At 39.1% G+C, this 23,444-nt stretch overlaps 1 protein-coding gene across 1 annotated transcript in view; it reads right to left on the bottom strand.

The window, feature by feature from the left end:
* Nucleotides 1-21,551, bottom strand: part of LOC149239887 (kinesin-like protein KIN-12B) — a 61,781-nt gene extending 40,230 nt beyond the window's left edge. The window contains 7 exon segments of the mRNA XM_089373569.1: nucleotides 17,635-17,727; nucleotides 17,914-17,967; nucleotides 18,244-18,303; nucleotides 18,389-18,514; nucleotides 18,690-18,773; nucleotides 20,725-20,865; nucleotides 21,023-21,551. Coding sequence (XP_089229695.1) covers nucleotides 17,635-17,727; nucleotides 17,914-17,967; nucleotides 18,244-18,303; nucleotides 18,389-18,514; nucleotides 18,690-18,773; nucleotides 20,725-20,865; nucleotides 21,023-21,379 — 915 coding nt within the window. The 5' untranslated portion in view covers nucleotides 21,380-21,551.
* Nucleotides 21,552-23,444: the final 1,893 nt, after the last annotated feature.

Raw genomic sequence — 23,444 nt, forward strand, 5'->3', positions numbered from 1 at the left:
GAAAACTATTGCACTCAAAGACTACAGGCAGCTGACAAACATACCTGATTTGTGGGCCGAGCATTGAGGCAATTGGCTGCAATGGAAAACTATAGCACCCAAAGACTACAGGCAGCTGACAAACAAGCTTTCACAGCACTCTGTATCTAATGACATCATTCTAGCTCGTTTAAATTGATTTTGGATGATTAGGGTCCCAATTTGAAAGATTGGATCGACATATGGGGAACCTATCTTCAATTATAAAACCACAAAGCTTTATGATAAGAACTGACCAAGCTTCACTTACAGAGGCTGGTTGTTCAGGACAATGAAGCTAGATGACTTTGAAGGCTTAAGTGTTAAAATTGGCAACTAGGGCCAAACTCCACATGGGTCCCTATCTTCAATTATAAAACCACAGAGCTTTATGATAAGAACTTACCAAGCTTCACTTACAGAAGCTGGTTGTTCAGGACAATGAAGCTAGATGACTTTGAAGGCTTAAGTGTTAAAATTGGCAACTAGGGCCAAGCTCCACATGAGTCATCTTATTTATGACAGCTGATATTTTTCTTGGATTCCTCTCTCCGAGAGGTGTAGGATTGATCTAAAGATCATCTGATTCCGACATGTAAAAATGAAGATATGAATTTATTTGTATTATTGACAAATTGTCAAGGTCAGCCAGCAAGCAAAACAGGAATTCAAACCCCCAGCTCATCCTCAACGTTGCATATAAAAGGAGGAGACCTCAAGTCATTTTATCATCATCTCATCTTCACTCATCTCTCTTTCCTCACTTGATTGGGTACGCAAATCTGGCAGCTATCTCTCACATGCGCGAAGGAAAGAAGGATTTTTTCTGTTTGGCTGTTTGACTGTGTTGACCAGCGTTGGCTGACTTTCAGAGGCCGCATTTTGGGCTGTGTTGACCAGCATTGACCTCCTCTTGACTGTAGGACATTCTCCTTGGTAGGCCGCAGATCTGGGCACTAAAATCAAGGTGATTTGACCTCTCATTTGACCAGCATTGACTGCCCTAGATCTGGCCGTAGTTTGACTTTAGTTGACCAGCATTTAACTGGACTTTTTTGGGACTGTTTGGGTTTGCTGTTGGAGGCCAAAGTTGACTGGGTTTGACCAAGCTGCTTAGAGGAAGAATTCAGCCCTGTTTGACCAGCGTTGACTTTTCTGGTTAGGGCTTTTCTGCTACTGTCATAAATTATCAGGTTTGTAAATTTGTACTATCTCTCTCTCTCTCTGTTGAACCATTGAAGAATGTAAGAAGAATTGATCAATGGTTTCCCCACATTGGGGTTTGTCCCTGGTTGGTGCCACATCTTGTGTCCTCTTGTCTTGGCTTGTCTTCTACTGTCTATGTTTATGTTCTATCTGCATTTTACTATCATACTGATGTGATTTCTAAACTGGATATTGATATTGGGCTAATAAAGAAATTGAAGTAAATTGCTCTAAAGCATAAACATACCAAAAATTAACATTAAAACATCTAAAAACCCACTCGTCATTTAAGTCTATAATTCTGCTGTGGCATGTTCTCATTAGCAGACTAGCAGTTAAAGATAGGCTGCACCACACAGGACTTGTGGATGGTTATTCTGTGATTTGTCAAAAAGTGACAAATTTAAACTTTGTTGTTGGAATCTGTTGCCACCTATCACTGATGCAAGTCACTTCTGCTACAATGAACATGGGCTGATCCAATCTGCTCAAGTCTGGCCAATCCCTGAGCTATCAATCTGCCTTCTTAGCAACCTCTTTTGTCCATCAAAGAGTTGCACATTAGGCTCAATACTTCACCCAACACACAGTTGTCAACATCCTTCTTGTCCACCTGTTCAATGGATACTTTGGACATCAACACGCTGCCCTCCATAAATCCAAAGATGCACAATACTTCACTGTATAATTTGCTCCTAGGTTAGGGCTTCTAACCACCAAGTCAAGCCCATCCACTTGGCTTCCACAGTCTGCAAACAATTTTGTCCACACTAGGACACCATCCTTAGCATCAAATCAGCAAATACTTCATCAATACATACCGTGTTTGTAGGTCTATTCACTGCTACAAGTTCTGCTCCTGGTTAGGGCTTATAACACACTGCTACAGCCCTCTTTTCTTCCTTGCTCCTTTATGCTTTTGTTGTCAAGTGTTAGCCCTAGATTGGGACTTCCAACCCTCTCCAAACGGCACAGCTCTTCTCCACACTGTTGTTTAGGCTTGCGGCATCCGACAACAGCCTTAAACAGCCCTCACAACACTTCTAGGTGACCACACTACTACGTTGTAGCAGACATAGCCTCCTCCACACAAAACCGCACCTAAAAACAACCCTGAAACCCCCTCTTGTTATGTGGCCTCCTTCTGCAATAACTTGGACCTATAGTGAGACCCAAACAGCCCTAGCATAGCTCCTCTCTCCCACGTCTAGGTCCTCTGCTCATGTGGCTACCTCAAAAATGTATTAGATGAGACTTGATGCACTTGGATGGATGAAATGACTTCAAATCACCTTGTATTTATAGTTACTCTTTTCAAGGGCTCCACAAATTCTCTAAGAGACATAACTTTTGGACATATTTACCTCAATCCTAAATGACTTACATGTCCAAAAACCCATCGTTATCTTAAAAAATTCATATCTCCACTTAGACAACTCGGAATTCGATGATTCTCGATGCGTTGGATTCTCCTCGCCATCCTCTATCATCTCCATTCATCACATGCCAAGTAGACCTCATGGTTTTGGCCGAACTCCTTTGGGTACAAAACCCCAACCTTGGGTTCCAAGCCCAAAATGACCTACTGTGGTGCTCCAACCTCCAAACCTTGAACCCTAGGGCTTGGAGTACCTCCAAAGCTATCAAAAATCACCTTGTATTTATACTCCTTACAAGGGCTCCACGAATTATCTAGGAGACATGTCTTTTGGACATATTTAACTCAATCCTACATGACTTGTGTGTCCAAAAACCCATCATTATCTTAAGAAATTCATATCTCCACTTAGACAACTCGGAATTTGATGATTCTCGATGCGTCGGATTCTCCTCACCATCCTCTATCATCTCCATTCATCACATGCCAAGTAGACCTCATGGTTTTGGCCGAACTCCTCTCGGTACAAAACCCCAACCTTGGGTTCCAAGCCCACAATGACCTATTGTGATGCTCCAACCTCCAAACCCCGAAACTTAGGGCTTGGAGTACCTACAAAGCTATCAAAAATCAACACTCTCTCTTAGCAAGGGAGGAACTTCCAAGGCTACTACTCACAGCACTCGCCCAACTCTTGGCGCTCACAACTGCAACAATCCCTGTAGCTTGAACTACGCCTCTCTCAGAAGTATCACTGTCGCTAGAAGCATCCTGCTTCTTCTTCTTCTCCTGAAATGTCTTCCATTGTCTCCACGATTCCTTCTTGGCATATGTGGGAAGCACCCTTGCTCCCCACTGACCACGCACTCTTCTTGGGCTACAAAGTCTCCCCCTGAACCTGCAAACTCCCTCTAGAACTTGACTCCCTCTAAGCCTCTGGAACCTGGACCTTCTTCTCTAGAACCTATACCTTCTTCTCTAGAACCTGTACCCTGTACCTCTGAGGCTTGCACCTGCAACTGCTTCTCTGGAACCTGTACCTGATCCTCTTTCTTCTTCTTCTCATGATCCATAGGCTTTCCCATCAACCTATATAGACCATGCTCCCTAACTCCAATCACAATACTTGCAAAGCTAGATCCTCTAGGCATGAGTCTTGCCTTCCCTTCCTGGATACCTCAAACCCCTTCTTCTCAATCACTGAGACAAATATCACACTATATCTAAGTCCTGGTACAAACTGTACATCTTGAACCCACATTACCAGTCCTCACTCCATCTTGAATGGAACAACTCACGATCCTCGGATCTCCTTCTGGCTCTTGTCAATGAACACTAGGTGTAACTTCGCGTCCTACTTAGCTAGAGTCTCGAATACCACTTATGACCCTATCATATGTTTCGACGCACCACCGTCCACAACCATGCATCCTCATCGATGGTACCCTGCAAGAAATGAGAGATCACAGTAAAGTCCCCTCTTCCAACCTCTTAGTGAGAGCATCTATCTCAGCAGAAGTGGCAACACCAGCGACCTGCTTCCCTTTCTTCTTCTCATCATCTCTCGTCTTCTTCTTCATCAGACATCTCAACGAAAAATTACCCACCTTGCCACAATTGAAACACTTGAACTTACTCAAGTCCTTCTACTTACCCTTCATTCATGCGGAATGTGCCATGTCATCATGTGAAGCCCTCTTCTTCGGATGAAGATCCTCGTCTCACAACTATTCCTGAATGAAGCTGTCCCACAGCCTATTCCAATCTAGCAACTTCTCTCTGGCAACGATCCCCTTGATGAAGGGCTTCCATTCCTCGATGAACCCTTTCAAAGCAATCCTCACCATATCTGAATCTGAAATAGTCACACCGACAGAAGCAAGCTCATCTTTGACCTGAGACAACCTCGTCAAGTCACTCCTTCATCGTGTATCATCTTGGTGGACTTCAACTTATCCTCTAATACCAGTACCCGATTCTCATTCTTATTCTGGAACAAATTCTGAAGAGCCATCCACATCTCATGTGCAATGTTCTTCCTATACAAATGAGGTATTAATGGATCCTTCACACCATCTATGATGATTAATCTCGCCCTCGTATCCAATTCCACGTACACTTCCAGCTCCTTAGGGTCAGTTGGCTTCTTGATCTAGTTCTCGGCAAACTCCCAGATCATGTTGACCTGCAATATCAACTTGATCCTTTCCTTCCAAGGACTATAGTTGGACAGCCCTTCCAATTTGTGAAGACCAACCTGCAACTTCGACATTGTAGTGAGCCCTTCACCTACTATGACCAACTCCCTCTTAATTTTTACTTCATTGTGCACTTCTTTTGATTCACTCTCTTGCAGAGTAGCTCAAACACGCTCTAATACCAAGTTGAGTTTCCACAACCCTGGTGTTTAGGATAGAATCTTAAATCTCTGATGCTACCAAACCGAGAATCTCAACAAAGCTACTTTGCACAGCGGAAAAATATAATGCAATAAATCAATCATGTGCACAATAGGAACAATAAAAAAAAATATGTAACCCAACTTCGTTATATTATCAACATATAATACAATAGTCTAGGGCTCCCGTACAAGGGATAATGGCCCTCAAATATCCTTCTGATTGTGGATGAACATATTTGCAGCATTTGTAGTGAGGTGAGTTTGGTGTTAGCAAACTCCCATATGCCATTCTCCATGAGAATCAATGAAACCATCACCTTCAAAGGGATGAATTTGTATGTGCCCTCCAACATGTCCTCAAACCTTAAACTGGTTGTGACCATCTCCAAATCATAAATCTAACTGAAAAATCTACTACTTAAAATGTTAGATGTAACTGCACTCTACCTTATGTTATGGCTCTGGTACAGACTATACAGTTGTGGTTGCTCCTCTATCAACTTCCTATGTACTTGCTCTACAAGTGAATCTTCCTGCAATGGCTAGATCCTTGTAACATCCCTAACATCTACGCATGCATCACCTGCTATCAACTAGTCTAAGAATGTTTGTTGGTTGGCTTCCTCCTACTAGTGGCTTGCGACCCACTTGCACGCTATTCAACTAGTCTTCGTGCCCTTGCCAATAATTGTGGCTTCCTATGGAAACTTGGCTCCATCCACAACATGCTCGACATCTGAAACAACTCTCACAAATCGACTAACCAACACTTCATTTTTCGTTGACCCATTATTATGACTCTTATGTATCTTCTCCTTTAGCCTAGCCCTTCTTTTATAAGCTTGAGTTATGATCGAATCACTAACCCTGATCTCCAAAGTAATTGACAACTAAGATTAGATCACACCTCTCTTGAGATAGAGAGTTGAGATTCATCTAATTTACTAATGCAAAAAAACAATTGCATTTCATTAGATTAAACTCACTTTTCTCTTATAAAATAAATTACTCTAATTACTAAAGTAATTGTTAAGGTCTAAAGGTGTATTAGGCAAATTTTGCACGCCCAAACACTTAGCCTTGTGCAAAAGCACATACCCGAGCTTCAAACATCAATAGCTATGATTAAAGATACCTTTTAAGTTTTATGCAATGAATGTTGTGGAGCCAAGGGAAAAACTCAATGTTTACTGTCCATATTCATGCATAACTAGATGCATGAAGTTCATCCAATACAAAATGAGTTCACATAGAGACTAGCTCGCTTGATGGGTCAAGATTTGTCAATTGTGCTTCTAGAGGTTGAGACTAAGCAACACTTCATTTTTCATTGACCCATTATTATGAGATCTAAGAGTGATTCCACAATTTGTTTAGAGAGTCACAAACCATTTCCAAATTCTTTTGGTGTTCCGAAAAGCACTCCCAACCTTATACATGCAAGGGGCCCTCAAACTCTAGTTCTAGATTCTATAGGCATCCCCTAGACTGACCTCCACTGAGTTGATTGTTTCCTTCTTTTTGATGCTCCCTTCTACCAAGGGTAATAAGAGAGTCAAGATAGATCATTAGTAATGAAGTTATGGATGGTTTGTGAGGGTATTGAATCTTTTGAAGTCTACAAGTATTTCCAAAGAGCCTCCCCTTACATTCAAATACTCATTTGATGCACCCGACCACCTCACACCTCACCCAAGATGACATCTATGGGAAATGAAGTTAGATCACTTGCACAAATCTCCTGGGTAGGTTAGGTCATTAATGTAATGCACTTCATGGAGTGCAGGGGACAAATTGAATGTCTAATCTCCATACACATGCCATCAATAGATGCATGCTCTCCACATCACAATAGGCTAGTGCAAAATGGGTTCACATAAACTTCAAGTGGTGGGAGAGCACCAATTCAACTAATGGGTCAAGATTTGCAAATTGTGCTATCATCTAGAGGTTGAGACTTGGGAACACTTCATTTTTCATTAACCCATTATTGTCTATTTAGGAAGTTACAAACCATTTCCAAATGCTTTTGGTAATCGACAAGCACTATTTCGCCATATACATGCACAAGGTCCTCAAACTCTGGTTCTAGATTCTCTAGCCCCCCCCCCATAAGACCAATCGACACCCAGTTGATCAATCTGTTTTTTTTTTGTGCTTACTTCTACCAAGGACAACAAGAGAGTCAAGATAAATCGTTAACAATATAACTCCTAGGCCTAGATCAATGAGGGCTCCAAGGGCTATTCCTACTTCCCAGAGACCCCAACATTGTTGCCATTCCAAATCTCATACTAGAAGTCAAATGAGGCCACCCAAGCCTCAGCAACTAGTATGCTTGTATTATTCGTATTCCACATTTTGGGTCCCCAAATTTGGTTTTCGCTATCAATGCTTAGTTTGTCTTAGCTTAGAGCTATTGCTCAATTTGGCTTAGCTTAGAGTAGTACTTTATTTTACTGTTTGCATCTTGCTTTATTAGAAGATATTTTCCACACACTGTAGTCAACAATTCACATTGACCTACTTTTATGGCCATTTGTTGGACATTGATAAAATAATGTTTACATTATCTTATTTATGATGTGAGGTATCAAATCGTCCGTCACTGAATCAAGAATGATTCTCTTCACTTTAGTAGCCTTCTTGTCGTGCTCAATAAGTTGTTGAGAATCAATAGGGGTTCTAACATTTGCCTCCACAACACATCTTAGACCAACCTCCTCTAATAGCATGTACATTATGCACTTCCAAGGTGTAAAGTTGGTAGCCCCTGCTAAACAAGCACACCCTCTAAGATTGAGACTAGACATATCTGCAACTCCTAAAATCACACTTTGGTGAATAGGTCAACCACAAAAGGAATCATATTTGCCTATCCCAATCATAGGAATCAGCTCTCACATGCCAAAACAAACATCACTAGAACACTTAGGGCATCACACCCTACAACAGACCATAGGTTTAGATCGCTTCAATTGTTAAAGATTTCAAATCTGTTGATCTGATACCTTGTCAAGTTTTTCAGATCATGGTATATGGATTAGCACTCAAACATCAAAAACTCCAAACTACTAGGAACTGAAACTAAAACTACTTTCAAGTTTGTATGCTAAACACTAATTATACATACACAAAAGCTTTGGTAGAATGAATAGCTATTATATAACTGAACTCATCATAGTTTTATTAAATGAAAAAACAAGAAATACAATCAACTAGCTCAACTCCTAACACAATCCTAACGAATAACCTCCTCCACCTTGCCTTTCTTTCATAGAATATCCCACCTATATGGTCTAATTTGCCTTACATGAGGGGTCCAGACTCTATCATAGTGTCTTCATATATCCAAACCAAAGATGTATTGCCCTTTACATGTAGGGGGCCCCTTAGACTTAGTGCCCACATTCTCCAGCCTCTTCTAGGGGCACTTAAGAGACAAATTCATGGCAGCATCACATTTGACTCCAAATCAATGCAAGCTCAAGGTATTGTTCCTTCCCCAGAGACCCCAAAGACATTGCCAAACCAGATGCTTTACGAGCAAGCAGACGAGACCACCTACACTCGACCTCCATTCAACCTCAGAGGTTAGGAGAGAGAGATCTAGTGGACCATGAACTTGTCCATGGATCCCTTCCCTTTGCACATCTCCCTGTTAGTGCGCCTACTTGGATACGGAGTTGAGGGTTCTCCATGTTTAAGCTCATAGACCGCATGAATTACTTTCCTTCTTGTTCTTTATATAAGAGATATTTTGGTACTCCTACTTTGTATTGACATCATTATACACAGTCACATTGAAGTACTTTTGTGGTACTAGTCATTTGTTGGAAATTAATATAATTACCTTTTCTTATCTCTTCTAGATTAGAGATACAGTAATTTTGTTAATGTTCAAAAAATGACCACCAAAGTAGGTCAATGGCACTACCAAGAACAATGATGTCAATAAAGGGTGGGAGTGCAAAGATGGTTCCTATAAACAACAAGATGCAAAAATAAGTGTTGATCTACGCCAATGTTGAAAACCAAACTTTGAAAGGTGAAGGCAAATTTGGGAGGAAGATTGTACAATTGAAATGGATCCAAAATCTAGAGTACAAATAATGCAAGCATATTAGGATCTACTAGAGCTAGATCCTCGAAGAACTAAGACCTAATGGATAAATCCCCGAACAGAATAAAGAAGGAGCTTGAGAACAACTTGGATTGAGCATTGTGTCGTTGCCTAGAAGAGGTTGTCCATTGTTGGGGCTCACATTAATCTAGAGTCAGGGTACTTGAAGAAATTGGAGAGGGTGTGTGACTACCTAAAGATACAATTGAACCATACCTTAGACAAGGCAGCGAAAGACGAAGTGCTTCTCTATCTCAACCTCCCAAAGATGGCAAAACTAGCTTATCTTTCCTAACTAATCCAGTTGGTGCTTCATCCGCACCCAAAGTCTATGTGAACCCACCTTAAATTGGCCCAAGGGAATACAAAGAGCACGCATCCAATGATAATGTATATGCTAAGGCTAGACATTGATCATGTCCCTCAACTCCATGAATGCCCAACACATAAATCCATCTTTGAAGTTTGGGCATAGCTCACTTGGCAAGTGTGTCCAAGTGACTTGCATAAATAACCTATAAACATCATCTAGGGAGAGCATGTTCAACCCTTTCCCAGTGGGTAGGACGTGTCCAAGACTCCAAGTGCATCAAGGGAGTAGCTAAACAAAGGAAGATGGTCCATCAAAATACCCACAAAATCCAAAAGATATAAGACCCTCTCAACTCAACACCAAGCATAGACCAAGGGGCTAACCAGAGTGATGGACTCTGATGACTAAGCCCAGTACAAATACCAATCCAATCCCTTTTCCAAGTCAAGGAAACTTAGAACACAGTGTTGAAATGAGACAAGGCTAAGTACAGTCTCAAGCTGAAGGGATTAAGCACCAAACTCTCAATGAAGGATGGGCTTCCCATTAAATTTTAATAATGCATCAAAGAAGGAGCTAGACTCTCTCGAATGAGACCTAGTTGGATTCTATCAAAGAAGGTCTCCAAACTTTTCAACCGCAAAGAATTGTAGGCTAGATAAGGGGGCCCATGGTAGACATCTTGGATGATATGGGTGTTGAAAACATGAACTCTAAAGAAGGGATAAAGACCCCATAGCCCTTGTTGAATTAGGGTTAGAAAGCATGCCTCAAATTGAAACGAGGCCCTGAGACTTGCACCGCCAAGTATAGGTGTTAGTGATCTCAATCACCTCCCCTCTAAAAAAGAAATGATGATCAAAGAGGGCCATCTTTAGCCAATAAAAGATCATAACCAATGTTGCATGAAGCGGGGACGAAGAGGGTGTGATTTTTAGATGTAAGCATTGAAAATATCATTTTCCAAAAATCCTCGAGTATATATATATATATATATATATATATATATATATATATATATATATATATATATATATAGATATATGTATGTATGTATGTATGTATGTATGTATGTATATTCAAATAAAACATTTGAAATACCAAAATAGTTGTAGAATATATGAAAACATGCATATTTGTAAATATATAGATGGCATCGATAGTACATTAAAGTTGTAGAAACTCCACGAAATTCTGATCTGCTAATATGAGCAATCTAAAATAAAGTTTCTTCTCACACAAACACAAAATTTCTCTACTAGATGCAGCAGAATAGGAACAGAAATAAAAGTACAACCACACAATTCAAAAACACAGAATTGTTTAGGGAACCCAACTGGGATAACTCTCCGCTTGTTATTGATAATTTTACTAATAGAAACACTGACCAATAGATCTCTTACAAAATAAATGTTTCAATCAAACAACACACTTGTCTTCCTTGCTTGTTCAAAGCTTGAAACCCTTGCAAGGTTGTTGATCTTTGTCGCTCTCTACCAACCTGTGCACAAGCTTCTCTTGCATACTCTTCCTCTCACAAGCTCCACACACAAACTCATGCTTCCAATTGTTTGGTCTCACCAACTCGTGCTCACCAAAACAATGCTTAAACTTGTGCCTTCATTTCTCCTTTTAAAGGCAATTTGAATGGTTAAAATTAGTGAGTTTTTTAATTAAGGATTGATTGAGAGTCAACCCCTTGAAGCTCAATCACTTGTGTTTTTCCTCAATCAACTCACACTAGAAAATCAAGAACTCGACTTTCAATTTCAATACATTAGTTAATTGCATCCTAACTCATCCTAATTTTTAGGGACTAATTCCTAAATTAAAGGAGCTCATCCTAATTTATAGGGAATCGCCTAATTTTTAGGAACTCGAGTTATACAGAAGAAGGAATTCATTTTGGCTCCTATGATTAAGGGACAAATCAAGGAAGCCTTTTCTCGCTAATATTTTCAACACCCTCTTAGTGAGGAAGGTGTTCTTGGAAGAACCTCATCCACATGGATTTGTCTTCAAATCTACCAAGTTCTCCGTTGCAGCAACTGCTCCCCTGAACTAGAAGACTTCCCGCTTTCTTTTGCGGAACTTGCTTTGAAGACCTGTTATTTCCCACCATGCTCTGCGAGTCCACCACCACTTTAGTCACAAGTGTCATGTACCCTATGTACCTAGGTGTCTGCTTCTTGATGTTGGGAAACTCAATTCTCTTTTGATCTCCCTTAACCAAATACATTGCCCACTTGGCCCGAACTTTCCCTATACTGGAAGTCTTTGACTGAGTGGCTACCTCCACTCTCCCCGGGCTATGGTCCTCATCGTCATCATCCTACTAGTCAGCCCAACTGCTAACTAGCTTAGACTCAAACTGAGATATTGGCTAACGCTCCATCTTGAGAGCTCTATCATGCTCTAGATCAACCACCACATCTCTACTCTGAGCTCTCCTTGCCTTACCGCTCAAGGCTGCACCTGTCTCTACCTAGAACTTGTAGAGATTCTTCACCCTCACACATATTTGCTTCTTACATCCAGAAGCTAAGTGTTGGAAGTAAGCCTTACCTCTATTGAATATGACATCATAACCCTTCTCCTCAAGGGTAGCTACCGAAACAAGATTCTGCCTCAATCATGGAACATAGAGAACATCTCTGAGATGAAGAGGATTACATCCAGAAGCTAAGTGTTGGAGGTAAGCCTTACCTCTATTGAAGGTGACATCATAACCCTTCTCCTCAAGGGTAGCTACCGAAACAAGATTCTGCCTCAATCATGGAACATAGAGAACATCTCTGAGATAAAGAGGATTACCTGACTCCCTCTGAAAACTAACTCTAGCTGCATACTGACCACCATCTCCTAGCTCAATCTGAAACCACATGTTCTTCTCCTTCAAGTGGCTAAAACTGCTCATATTATCGGTCATGTGGAAGGATGCTCCTTGAACACATCTAGCAACTACTTTTCCTCCTTTACTATTGATCACTAGAACTTTTTCTCCCTCAAAAAGTGTGCATCTCCAGCTCCACAATCTGCCCCTATCAATGATCGCAACTCCTTTTGTGTCACTGAACTTTGGCTCACTAATTTGTCCCACTAGCAGGACTCTAGCTCCACTAAGAAGTCTGCTCAATGGGTCTTCTAGATTTGCCTTCTTATCAGTCACTAACAGTCCATACACTTACTATTCTTAGGCTACTTCAAATCTTTGTCCAAACACCACTAAGACAGTCTTCCACCTAGCAATATCTCTCCATAACCTTTGTTGCCCATACATATCTAGGTCTCCTTGTCAAATACTTGACAAAACTCAGACCTCATGCATAGCCACTCCTTGAGAGATCCTTGCACTTGTGTATCCATGAATTACTACCCTAAAAACTTTAGGATTGCATTCTCCATGTGTTGGTCTAGATTTTGTTCATGCTTTGATGTCGTGTAGAAAACCCATGAAATTCTAATCTGCTAATATGAGCAATCTGAAATACAATTTCTTCTCACATAAACACAGAATTTCTCTACTAGATGTAGCGGAATAGGAACAAAAATAAAAGCACAGTCACACAATTGAATTGTCTAGGGAACCCAACTGGGAAAACCCTTTGCTTGTTATTGAGAATTTTATTGATAGAAAAATTGACCAATAGATCTCTTACAAAATAATTGTTTCAAGCAAAAAACACACTTGTCTTCCTTGCTTGTTCTAAGCTTGAAACCCTTGCAAGACTATTGATCTTTGTTGCCCTCTACCAACCTACGCACAAGATTCTCTTGCACACTTTTCCTCTCACAAGCTCTACACACAAACTCGTGCTTCCTATTGCTTTGTCCCACCAACTAGTGCTCACCAAAACAATGATTAAATTTGTGCCTTCATTCCTCCTTTTAAAGGCAATTTGAATGGTTAATATTAGTGACCTTTCTAATTAAGGAATGATTTTGTGATTGATTGAGATAGCATGAGTTAATTGCTCATGCAACTCGTCCTATTTCAAGTCAACCACTTGAAACTCAATCACTTGTGTGTTTCCTCAAACAACTCACACTAGAAAATCAAGAACTTGACTTTCAATTTCAACACATCAATTAACTACACCCTAACTCATCCTAATTTATAGGGATTGATTCCTAAATTATAGGAACTCATCCCAATTTATAGGGAATCTCCTAATTTTTTGGAACTCGAGTCATGTACAAGAAGTAACTCGTTTTGGCTCCTATGATTAAGGAGCAAATCATGGAACTCGAGTCATGTACAAGAAGTAACTCATTTTGGCTCCTATGATTAAGGAGCAAATCAAGGAACCCTTTTCTTGCTAATATTTTCAACAAAAGTGACATTTATATACAATAAACTTACACCTATTTCACTTGCCTGCCATTACAACTTGGAAAGAGTTAACTCATATAAACACTGAGAAGAGATTGTGATGATGAGATAATCTTTTCAACCTTGTCAGGTGCTACTAGACAATGAATAGTAGAGTAATTGACATTGTTGGTGTTGGTGGATAGTGGATAGTGGGCATTGGGCACTATTGGACTATGGATAATGGACATTGGACCTTGTTGGGTGCTATTGTGACAATAATAAATCTTATTGAGTGTTGTTATGACTTGTTGTTTTATTATTGTGCATTGAAGCTTTAATTTTGAAGCTTGCTTGGTTTGTATTTTCCATTTGGAAGAGCTAAAACTATTGCAAAGTTTAACTATATGCAATTGTAGCAAATTATTTGATTGAAATAGAGGAGAAGTCCATTGTTTCTACATTTTGGAGGCGCCTTGCAATTAGCAGCGTGTTTATTTTCATCATTTATATGGCTTAAGGAAACAACCTTCGTTTTTTCCTATTTCATATTTCAAATTTTAATGGTCATGGCATCCAAATTTGGGCTAAATTTGAGGAACTGTGGTTCCCAAATATGAGGGCACAATTTCAAGGGTGATTCAAGCACAAATCTGCATGGTGCATGGTTTTGGCTTAAGAAACTTGGTGGCACAAGGTGGGGGGCGGTTCCTACAACATTGATAATAACCTTGGTTTTACTTAGGTTGACCATCAATTGTCAAAGGTCACAAAGAAGGGACAAAGCATCTAGTTATTTTTGCAATCCCTCAAGAAATGAGGTCAAGAATATATATCAAAACCTAGTGGAGGAGAAACCCATCATCATCCTAGTTATGCCTATGTATCGCTGAAAACGTGAACTATCAAGAACTAAAGACCCTAAGAATTGCACTGCCAAGTATAGGTGATGGTGAGCTCAATCTCATCCTCTCTAAAAAAGAAATGATGAACCTCCTTTGATCCATGAAGATCATAACATTGGTATTACCTAGGTTGATCATCAATTGTTGAATGTCACAAAGAAGGGCCAAAGCATCTAGTTTTCTTTGCAGTCCCTCAAGGGATGAGGCCAAGACAATCACATCAACAAAAAGAAGAATATATATCGAAACCTAGTGGAGGAGAAACCCATCGTCATCCTAAAAATGCTCACCACTAGATAGATCAGGTAAGCAGATAGATAGAGACTACTTGTGAATGGCAGGTGGGATATATAGAGGCAGATTAGTACCCCAACAACCCACCCAACCCGCGGAAGTCAAACTACATGAATGAGCGAATACAATACCTCTATGGTTGATGCTTTTATGGATTACAACAGGATCCGAACCCAACACAAATTCCAACCAGTAGGATATTATAACGATCAGCGAGAGCCAGATTATGGGTTACTGAAAACGAAACCAAAACAAGGAAATTTATCTCACATGATCTCTTGTCATCGCAGCTACTCGATTTGTTGTTGGTAAGTTCTCAATCCTTCTTTCGTGCAATTCATATCATGTGGGGCAATATTAAGGAACTAATTTAGGATTCATTTTCGCCATTCCTTTTGCTCTTGTTGCTTCGTTCACAAAGGTTCGGGAGGTATGGAGAGAAACAAGGAGGGGCATCAATCTAAAGATGCAAAGGTATGTTATCCCTAATCACTTTGGCCTGTCAAGAATCTAACGAATTGAATAATGCTAGCCACCTAAATCTACCTGCCTTTTGAAGAGTTTTCAGATGAGAATGAAAGAATATGCATGTGCCACTAGAAACATTCTAAGGTACTTTTCCCTTATTCGATGACAATAGTATACCTAACAAAATTGGACACTCGATGAGCTATGAATAGATGAACAAGGACTAACTTGTATAGGTGCATGATGGCGATCAACAAGGTCTCAAAAATGTCGATGTCTCTGAGCCTCCACAATAGGGCCTCTCATTAGACAAAATCAAAAGCTTTATGAAAATCTACAAAACAACAATGGACTTTCAAAGAGCAATGTTGTGCCTACTCAATGGTAGCTCAAAGTGCAAGGATGTCAACAATGGTATAATGTGTATGTCTATTCAAGCTCCTCATTAAGCTTCACATGGAGGGAAGTAACATAGAAACTCAAGAATGTGTGGTCAACCATGATTATTTTGTAATTGTTAATATCTACACTAGAATGCAATTTGTGATGGATCGAGTTTGTGGGAAATCTACACAAACAAGAAGATTGAACTATTCCTATGAAAGTGCACCCACCAAAAGAAGCCCGAATGAGCATGGAACCCAAGGTGAACATTTCCATCAATATTGCACCATGTTGATCTTTCTCTTCACTAAACATTTGACCCATCTACACACAAACAAAGGTTATTGTTGGGTACACCTCTTAACACTAGCATGGCTCCCCATTTTTTTGTATAACTCAACTTCATCTAACTCGATGCCACACTTAAACCTAACTTACATATTGCAGTTAGAGAGTTATTGAATCTTCATGTTTTTGCCTCTTAGGGTATTGGCCTTTTTATTAAATATCGTTTCAACCTCTTATTATGGCCCTTTTGCATCTCTTCTTGGAAATAAGCTACCAACATTCTAGTCACTTTGTATTGCCATGTACATTGCAACACTTTTAACCATTGATTCATTATTTAAATTGGTTTTCATTGTATATTGTGTTTCAATGTGTTCCATTTTCTATAATAGTGTGTCTTTTCATTTCATTCTCTACATTCTGATCACATAAATTGTATTGTGTTCCCTCTTGTTCAATATTGAAATAGAAGATCACTTTTTAAATTCCTTATGATGTGGTTAGCAAAACAGTATTCCTATAAGCAATGATTTTATTCGTATAAGGAATGGTATATAGTTTGAAATTTGAATCATCCACATCCGCAAAGTCTGATTTAGAAGGTAAATAAAATGTTGTAGCTAACCTTTAATTATAGGTACTCCGAACATGTTTAGTGAAGTGCAAACAACTTTGCTTCTGAATTTAGGTGGATGTATTACAAATAATTCAACTATCATGCAACCAATTAGCCCCGTGCCTACTTTGGAGTCTAACTTGTTTATGATAAAAAGTTTGGACTCGAAATTAAAAATTGAGCTCCTTCTTTAGCAGGCAATTCTGCTGAATTGGAAAAAAAATTCACTGAAAAAATTGCCTTTTAGCGTACACTACTGTCTACAGAGTAGCCATTGAAAATTATCTGCGTTGTTTACTAAACAAATATATGAGTTAAAGAATGGCTTGAGGTTAGGTGCAAGAGATAAATATTTACCATTAAAGAACTGGAGAACATGACTTACAATTAAAGAAGGTGCAGTTCTCCAATTAACTTGTAATAGAGTGTCAAAGTATATTCTTCTAGAATAGAAGAAAATGAAACATACATAAAGATTGTCAGGTATATTAAACACCATTTTACTTTTAAGTGAGATTATAATATGCCCAAGGGTTTAGCTCAATTGGATGACACCAATGTTGTTAGGCATTTCGCTACTTCCATTTTTGCAAGTGCCTGATTCAAAGCCCCCTCAGCTAGGTGCACTAGTCTATGCCAACAAGTTTGCTAAGGATGCCATCCATGAATGTAGGGAAGTATCCCTTGGGTTTCCCCATGATGTTTTCCTTTCGAAAAAAAGTGAGATTAGAATATTTGAAATCAACTTTATCAACCAAAGAAACTTAGAAGAAAGTTCAAAATATTATGGCATTGAAGACTCTACACTGAAGCTTAAAAGTTATAGGCATCCTAGCATGTGTGTGTGCATGTGTTGTGCAACCAGCCTGGCATGTTATTTAGCAGAAAGCTTCCTATAGAAATGGCAAAGATATTAAAGCATACATACTCGATGAAAGAGCTGAGTTACATCATCCATGCTGGCAACATATTCCTCTGTAATATTTTCCACATATACTCCATTTTTTGTGTCTTCTCTAATCTGTAAGAAAAGCCATAACAAATACCTATTATGGAAATCTGGAGCTTTAAATATCTAATTGAGCTAAAGGGTACACGACACCATTATAAGCACAAACCAAGATAAAACAGGTTGAAATTTGAAACAAGAAACCATAAAAGAGATGGGAATATACATAAAACAATGACAACAGAATGATCTGGTTACCTGAAGATTTCTTTGTGTAGGTTCCAACAAATCTGTGATTTGCTCATTATATATCTGCCACATACACACAACTGTCAACGGATGGCAAAACGCAGGACAGGTTTATGCATAACAACATCCAATATTCTTGCAACAGAGGAAAGTATATCAAGATTATGATGATAGCAGAGGTATACACATCCCAATGTCAAATGCATCAAAAATAGGTGAATAAGAAACACATTCTTAAGGCAGAAGAAGTGAATGCAAGTATGCAACTAGTTTGTGTCCTGCAAAAAAATGAATGCAGGCAAAAGAATTTACTCTGAATCAGAAAGTGAACTTATGTACCTCCAGGAATGAACAGCAACATTGATAATGTAGTTGCTTTTCAACATTTTTATGTTCTTCCTGAAACCCAAGAAAAAAAAGAATTAATGAAAGAGAATGAGCTGACCAGCTAACTTAGCTAATTCTTTGTATCAGGAAACCCTACTTCTTGGATTCGTGCAAACAATTGCTCAAAAACACGAGGAGTTATGCCACGACGCCTGCTCGGGATTTTCTCTTCAACTGAAGCATTTGATGGTCCCCACATGGTATATGTTTTACCACTTCCTGTCTGTGTCCAGGAAACAAATATTAAACCAGGTAATTAATAAGCACAATATCTCAATTCTAGGAGAAACACCAAACAGAATGGAAACTAAGTTTCAGAATCAAACTGAAGTATTTGAGACTTGATGAATGACAGAATCAAAAATGTAAACAGATATTTGAAATGACAGACAAAATACCTGGCCATAAGCAAATATAGAACTGTTAAATCCTGCCAAGCAGTTCTCTACCAGTGGCACGCCAACCATCTCAAAAACCTCTTGCTGAATGAAAACAAATAAAGCAAAGACAAATAAGGCTTGGAGAACTGCACATTGCAATTTAAAATGAAATGCAATAAAACATGTTATTATGGGAAACACAAAAAAATAAAGGGTCAAAAGACATTGAAGAACAAACGTTGCATTTGGATACCGCTGCAAAAGATTATCGTAATATTGCTGATCTGATGGTATCAGCAATCAAAAGCAGCAATGTTGAGCATCGGCATGCATGGAGAGCATGGACCAGACCTTAAATGAGAATACTAGACATGAGATTAATCATTACATCATACAGATCATAATTTTGGACTGTTTCAAGGGGCCATCCCTTGAGTTTCACCGGGGATGCCTTTCCACACCCAGGGTTTGGGAGGTGTCCTTTGGAATGGGGATACGCACCTTCAAGACAGGGGCATGTCTCTGGTACAGGAAATGCAGAGACAAGTCAACAAGGGCCAGGAATGCGTCCCATGGCAAAACAGTAGAAAATGCAATCTAAGGTCATAGCAATGATAAACAATGCAAAGAAACAGATTACTGTGAATCAAATGCTGGACAATGGACATGTAATCAGTGGTAACAGCAAATTACACTCGACTTTAAAGTATAATGGAATTGGTGAAGGAGAGACCTAGATGGTGCAATGGTCTAACCATTGAGTCCATATCAACACCATTGTTTTTTCTAGCATTAATTTATTTTAAGATGATTCCTTAATACCACAGTAGCCAGCATCCACTACCTATCAGGAAGTGAAATGCTGCCTACAGTGTACAACCACCCAGGTCTGAATGAATAGTCTCTGGGTGTATCGACGGCCCCGTTGTGGGTAGCATCAGCCACTTCCTGTGAGGATCAAACCCTAATGTGGGTTATAACTTAAAACAGCACCCCCTTTCACAGATCCGGCTTGCCTCTCGTGACTAGAATTATTAGATGATTCCTTAATACCACAGTAGCAAGCATCCACTACCTATCAGGAAGTGAAATGCTGTCTACAGTGTACAACCACCCAGGTCTGAATGAATAGTTTCTGGGTGTATGGACGGCCCCGTTGTGGGTAGTATAAGCCACTTCCTGTGAGGATCAAACCCTAATATGGGTTATAACTTATAACAGCACCCCCTTTCACAGATCGGGCTTGCCTCTCGTGACTAGAATTATTTTCACTTAGATTCATTTCTTCGTTATATTTCTATGTCTCCAAATTTTGGACACTAGCTTATGGTCTAAGGACAAAGAACGTCTCAGGTTCTATCCTCACTTGGGAAAGCAAAAATCTCGTCTCCAAGTGTTAGTGTGCGGTCTGTTGTGCATAATCCCAGGTCATAACAAGTTGGGATAGAGATGGTTTATAATGCATTATCCTGTACTACAAGCTTTGTCAAATCCAGAAAGCTATATTTGGATGCAAATCTCTGGATTGATGTGATAGCATCCTCTTCCATTCCAGTATCCCTGCTCACAAGTACGAAACAGAGATGGTTTCTAAGGCGTTACCTGTAAAAAGCTTTGTCAATCCAGAAAGTTAGGTTTGGGTGCAAATCACTGGATTGATATGATAGCATTCTCTCCCATTCTTGTATCCCTCCTCATTTGAGTACTCACATCCCTGACAATTTTGGCCCAAATCATGATTTATGCCTCATTAGTGTTATATATGTGATGTATCAAACCATATTACTATAATGGCATATCCCTATGGGCTTCCATATTAGTATTTCCTGTCTCCTTCTTGCCACAGCTAATAACTGGTTCGTTGGATCTTGTGCTTGGAAGGAAGACAGCAACGAATATCCAGGCTAGCTACTGTTAGACTCTTATGCTTCAGCTGCCTACTTTCAACTGTGTTCTCAGCTTATTAGTGTAACTGATGTTTTGAAATTAACCAAAAAAACAATTTCGCGCGCGCTCAGAAAAGCAAATGCAAGAAATCGTATACTGTTCAAACCTGGGTGGACTCTGTTCCGGCAACGGCGTCAAACGTAAATTGCTGATCTGCCACAGCCACTGTATCGGACGAGGTCTCCTGTACAATCTGGGTGCCTTGCTGCTCTTCTTCTCTCGTCAATGGCCGAATCCTCACAATCACCTGCTAGTATCATTAGATCCATGAGATATTAGGGTCAGTAAACCTGATGAAGAAGAATAATCTAAGTGCAGTTAGATTAGATAATTGTATTATTGTCTAAGAAATAGCCACAAAAGTAGGCCAGTGCCTCGGAGGGAGAACAGGATAGAGTGAATGCCTTAACACCGGAATCAGAGGCAATCTTATCTCCTCCTACCAGGCCTGATTCAGACAGAGATTGAGGGTTCTCAGTGGGATGCTGATATGGGTAATCCATGCCCGATTTGCGCTTCAATGGGCGAGGAGGAGGAGGCCGGGGAGGCAATGCGGGACTGGTGAGATGCTTCGATTTGGCCGATTTGGAGGAGGAGAAGGCCGGAGAGGCTTCAGGAAGCGGAGGCACCATCGAGTTGATGTTGGGCTTTGTGTTTTCGTCCTCTGGAAGCATGTTTTCGGCGCCATTGTTGTTTCTGCGGGGCGTCCCGCCCTTCTTCGGAGTTTTCCTGCCGCTTATCTTCTTCAAAATGGAGCTCATTGCTGTAAATCACCTTCAGATTGAGGAATGAAATGCGAAATTCGGTTCAGATTGAGATATGAATTGCGAAATGCCCTTCAGATTGAGGTATGGATTGTGGAAAGAAGCAGAGCAGAGAAGAACAGGGCAGTGCGACCAAAGAGAATAGGACACACAGCGATTATAGCCGTTTAACGGGAGGAACCATAGATTTGAATATCCCCGCTCCCCTTTTCTATTATAATTATTTAAAATACTATTTTATTATTTATAATAACAGTTTTTTTAAATGATTTGAATCCGTAAAACTTGTTAATTGGAAGAAGTAACGCGCATTTAATACATAATGTTACAGATCGTAATTTATTGTTTTTAATCTCTGTAATTCCATTTCTCATCGTTGGTATTATTTCCACAATTTTAATATCTAAATTAAAATTCTATCATTTATGGAAACTGAAATGTTAATAGTGATGGTCATTTAATCTCTATCACTCAAACTTAATAGTGTTTACATAAATAGGTTTTACATAAAAATAGTTGTTTTTAGTGTTATTTTTTGGATTTTTTTACGTTGAAATATGGCAGAAAATTTTGAGGTGAGATCTTGATTTGTGTAATTTAATTTGGTTTTTTATTGTATATATGGGTTCAGCATTCTGAAAAACTCTTAGGGCATTTCGATTGTGCAGGGGTTACCCATCAAACTTGTGATTTCAGTAAATTCCTCCCGGATTTTAAATAAATTAGACCAAAAAAACCCACTGTAAAAGCTTCCAAAAAGTCTCACTAAAAACAACTCGTACAAAAGATATATATATAATAGATATGAACACGATAATTTTCAGGGGTGAAAATTTGTTTATATATATATATATATATATATATATATATATATATATAATATGATATTTTAAGGTCCGCGAGACTAAAAATAGTTTATGAGATCATTAGTTCCCTGCTTTTGGCTTTTTGCAATTGAATCATTTTCCTATTCAAATTGATGATGAGTTGACCCAACTTTCCAACAATCCTCTAGCTAAAAAGACAATGCCAAGAAACTGATGCTAACATGTTCTTATAAGGGTAAAAAATTGTATATATATATATATATATAATGATCTTTTAAGGTCCACTAGACTAAAAATAGTCTATGAGATCATTAATTCCATGTTTTTGGTTTTTTGCAATTCAATCATTTTCCGATTCAAATTGATGATAAGTTGGCCCAACTTTCCAACAATCCCCTAGCTAAAAAGACAATGCCAAGAAACTGATGCTAACATGTTCTCGTAACTTTCTCTGATGTCTTTCAATGCATCACATTCCAAAATGAAATGTTTTTCCGATTCCACACCCCTTGACATGCAAAATGTACACACTCCTCCTTCCCAAGCTTCTTTAGGCCTTTTCCACCATCTTTCTTTGATGTCTTTGAATGCATCGCATTCCAAAATGAAATGTTTTTCCGATTCCACAACCCCTGACATGCAAAATGTACACACTTGTCCTTCCCAAGCTTCTTTAGGCCTTTTCCACCGTCTTGTTTCACACCGAGTTGATGTGAGTTGGTCATTAATTAAGCAATAAGAACCTTTGCCCTAGCTCCAATGAACTATTTTTGAATTCCTCAATGTAATATTTCTTCTTTCTACCCAATTCTTTTCCCCATACCTTTTTACGAAACTTCTTCATAACTAAATCCTTTAGCTCCTTGCTATTTGTGGGGACATGGATTGAGGTAGATATTCCATTTTTGCATCCATGTATAGTTTTGTTTCATCCATGTTTTCTTTCTTTCACTCATGCCTTCATTGAAAATAACATTAAGCCATCTACCTACTCTCATTTGCTCAATTCATATCTTATGAGCCGCACCATAGTTTATATGCAAAATAGTTTATATATATATATATATATATATATATATGCAAAAATAGTTTATTTGGTTGAAAATTTATTTGCTTTTAACATATATATGATTATATTAATGATATTCATCAAAATTTCACCAATGTTAATAGTAAATTATATGTTTTATTGAATATTGGCAACCATTCTACATGTATAATATTTCAAAACAAAA

The sequence above is a fragment of the Pinus tabuliformis genome, chromosome 8 (assembly GCF_031772625.1).
Source record: "Pinus tabuliformis cultivar Carrire ecotype Pingquan chromosome 8, CPIR1, whole genome shotgun sequence".
Lineage (NCBI taxonomy): Eukaryota > Viridiplantae > Streptophyta > Pinopsida > Pinales > Pinaceae > Pinus > Pinus tabuliformis.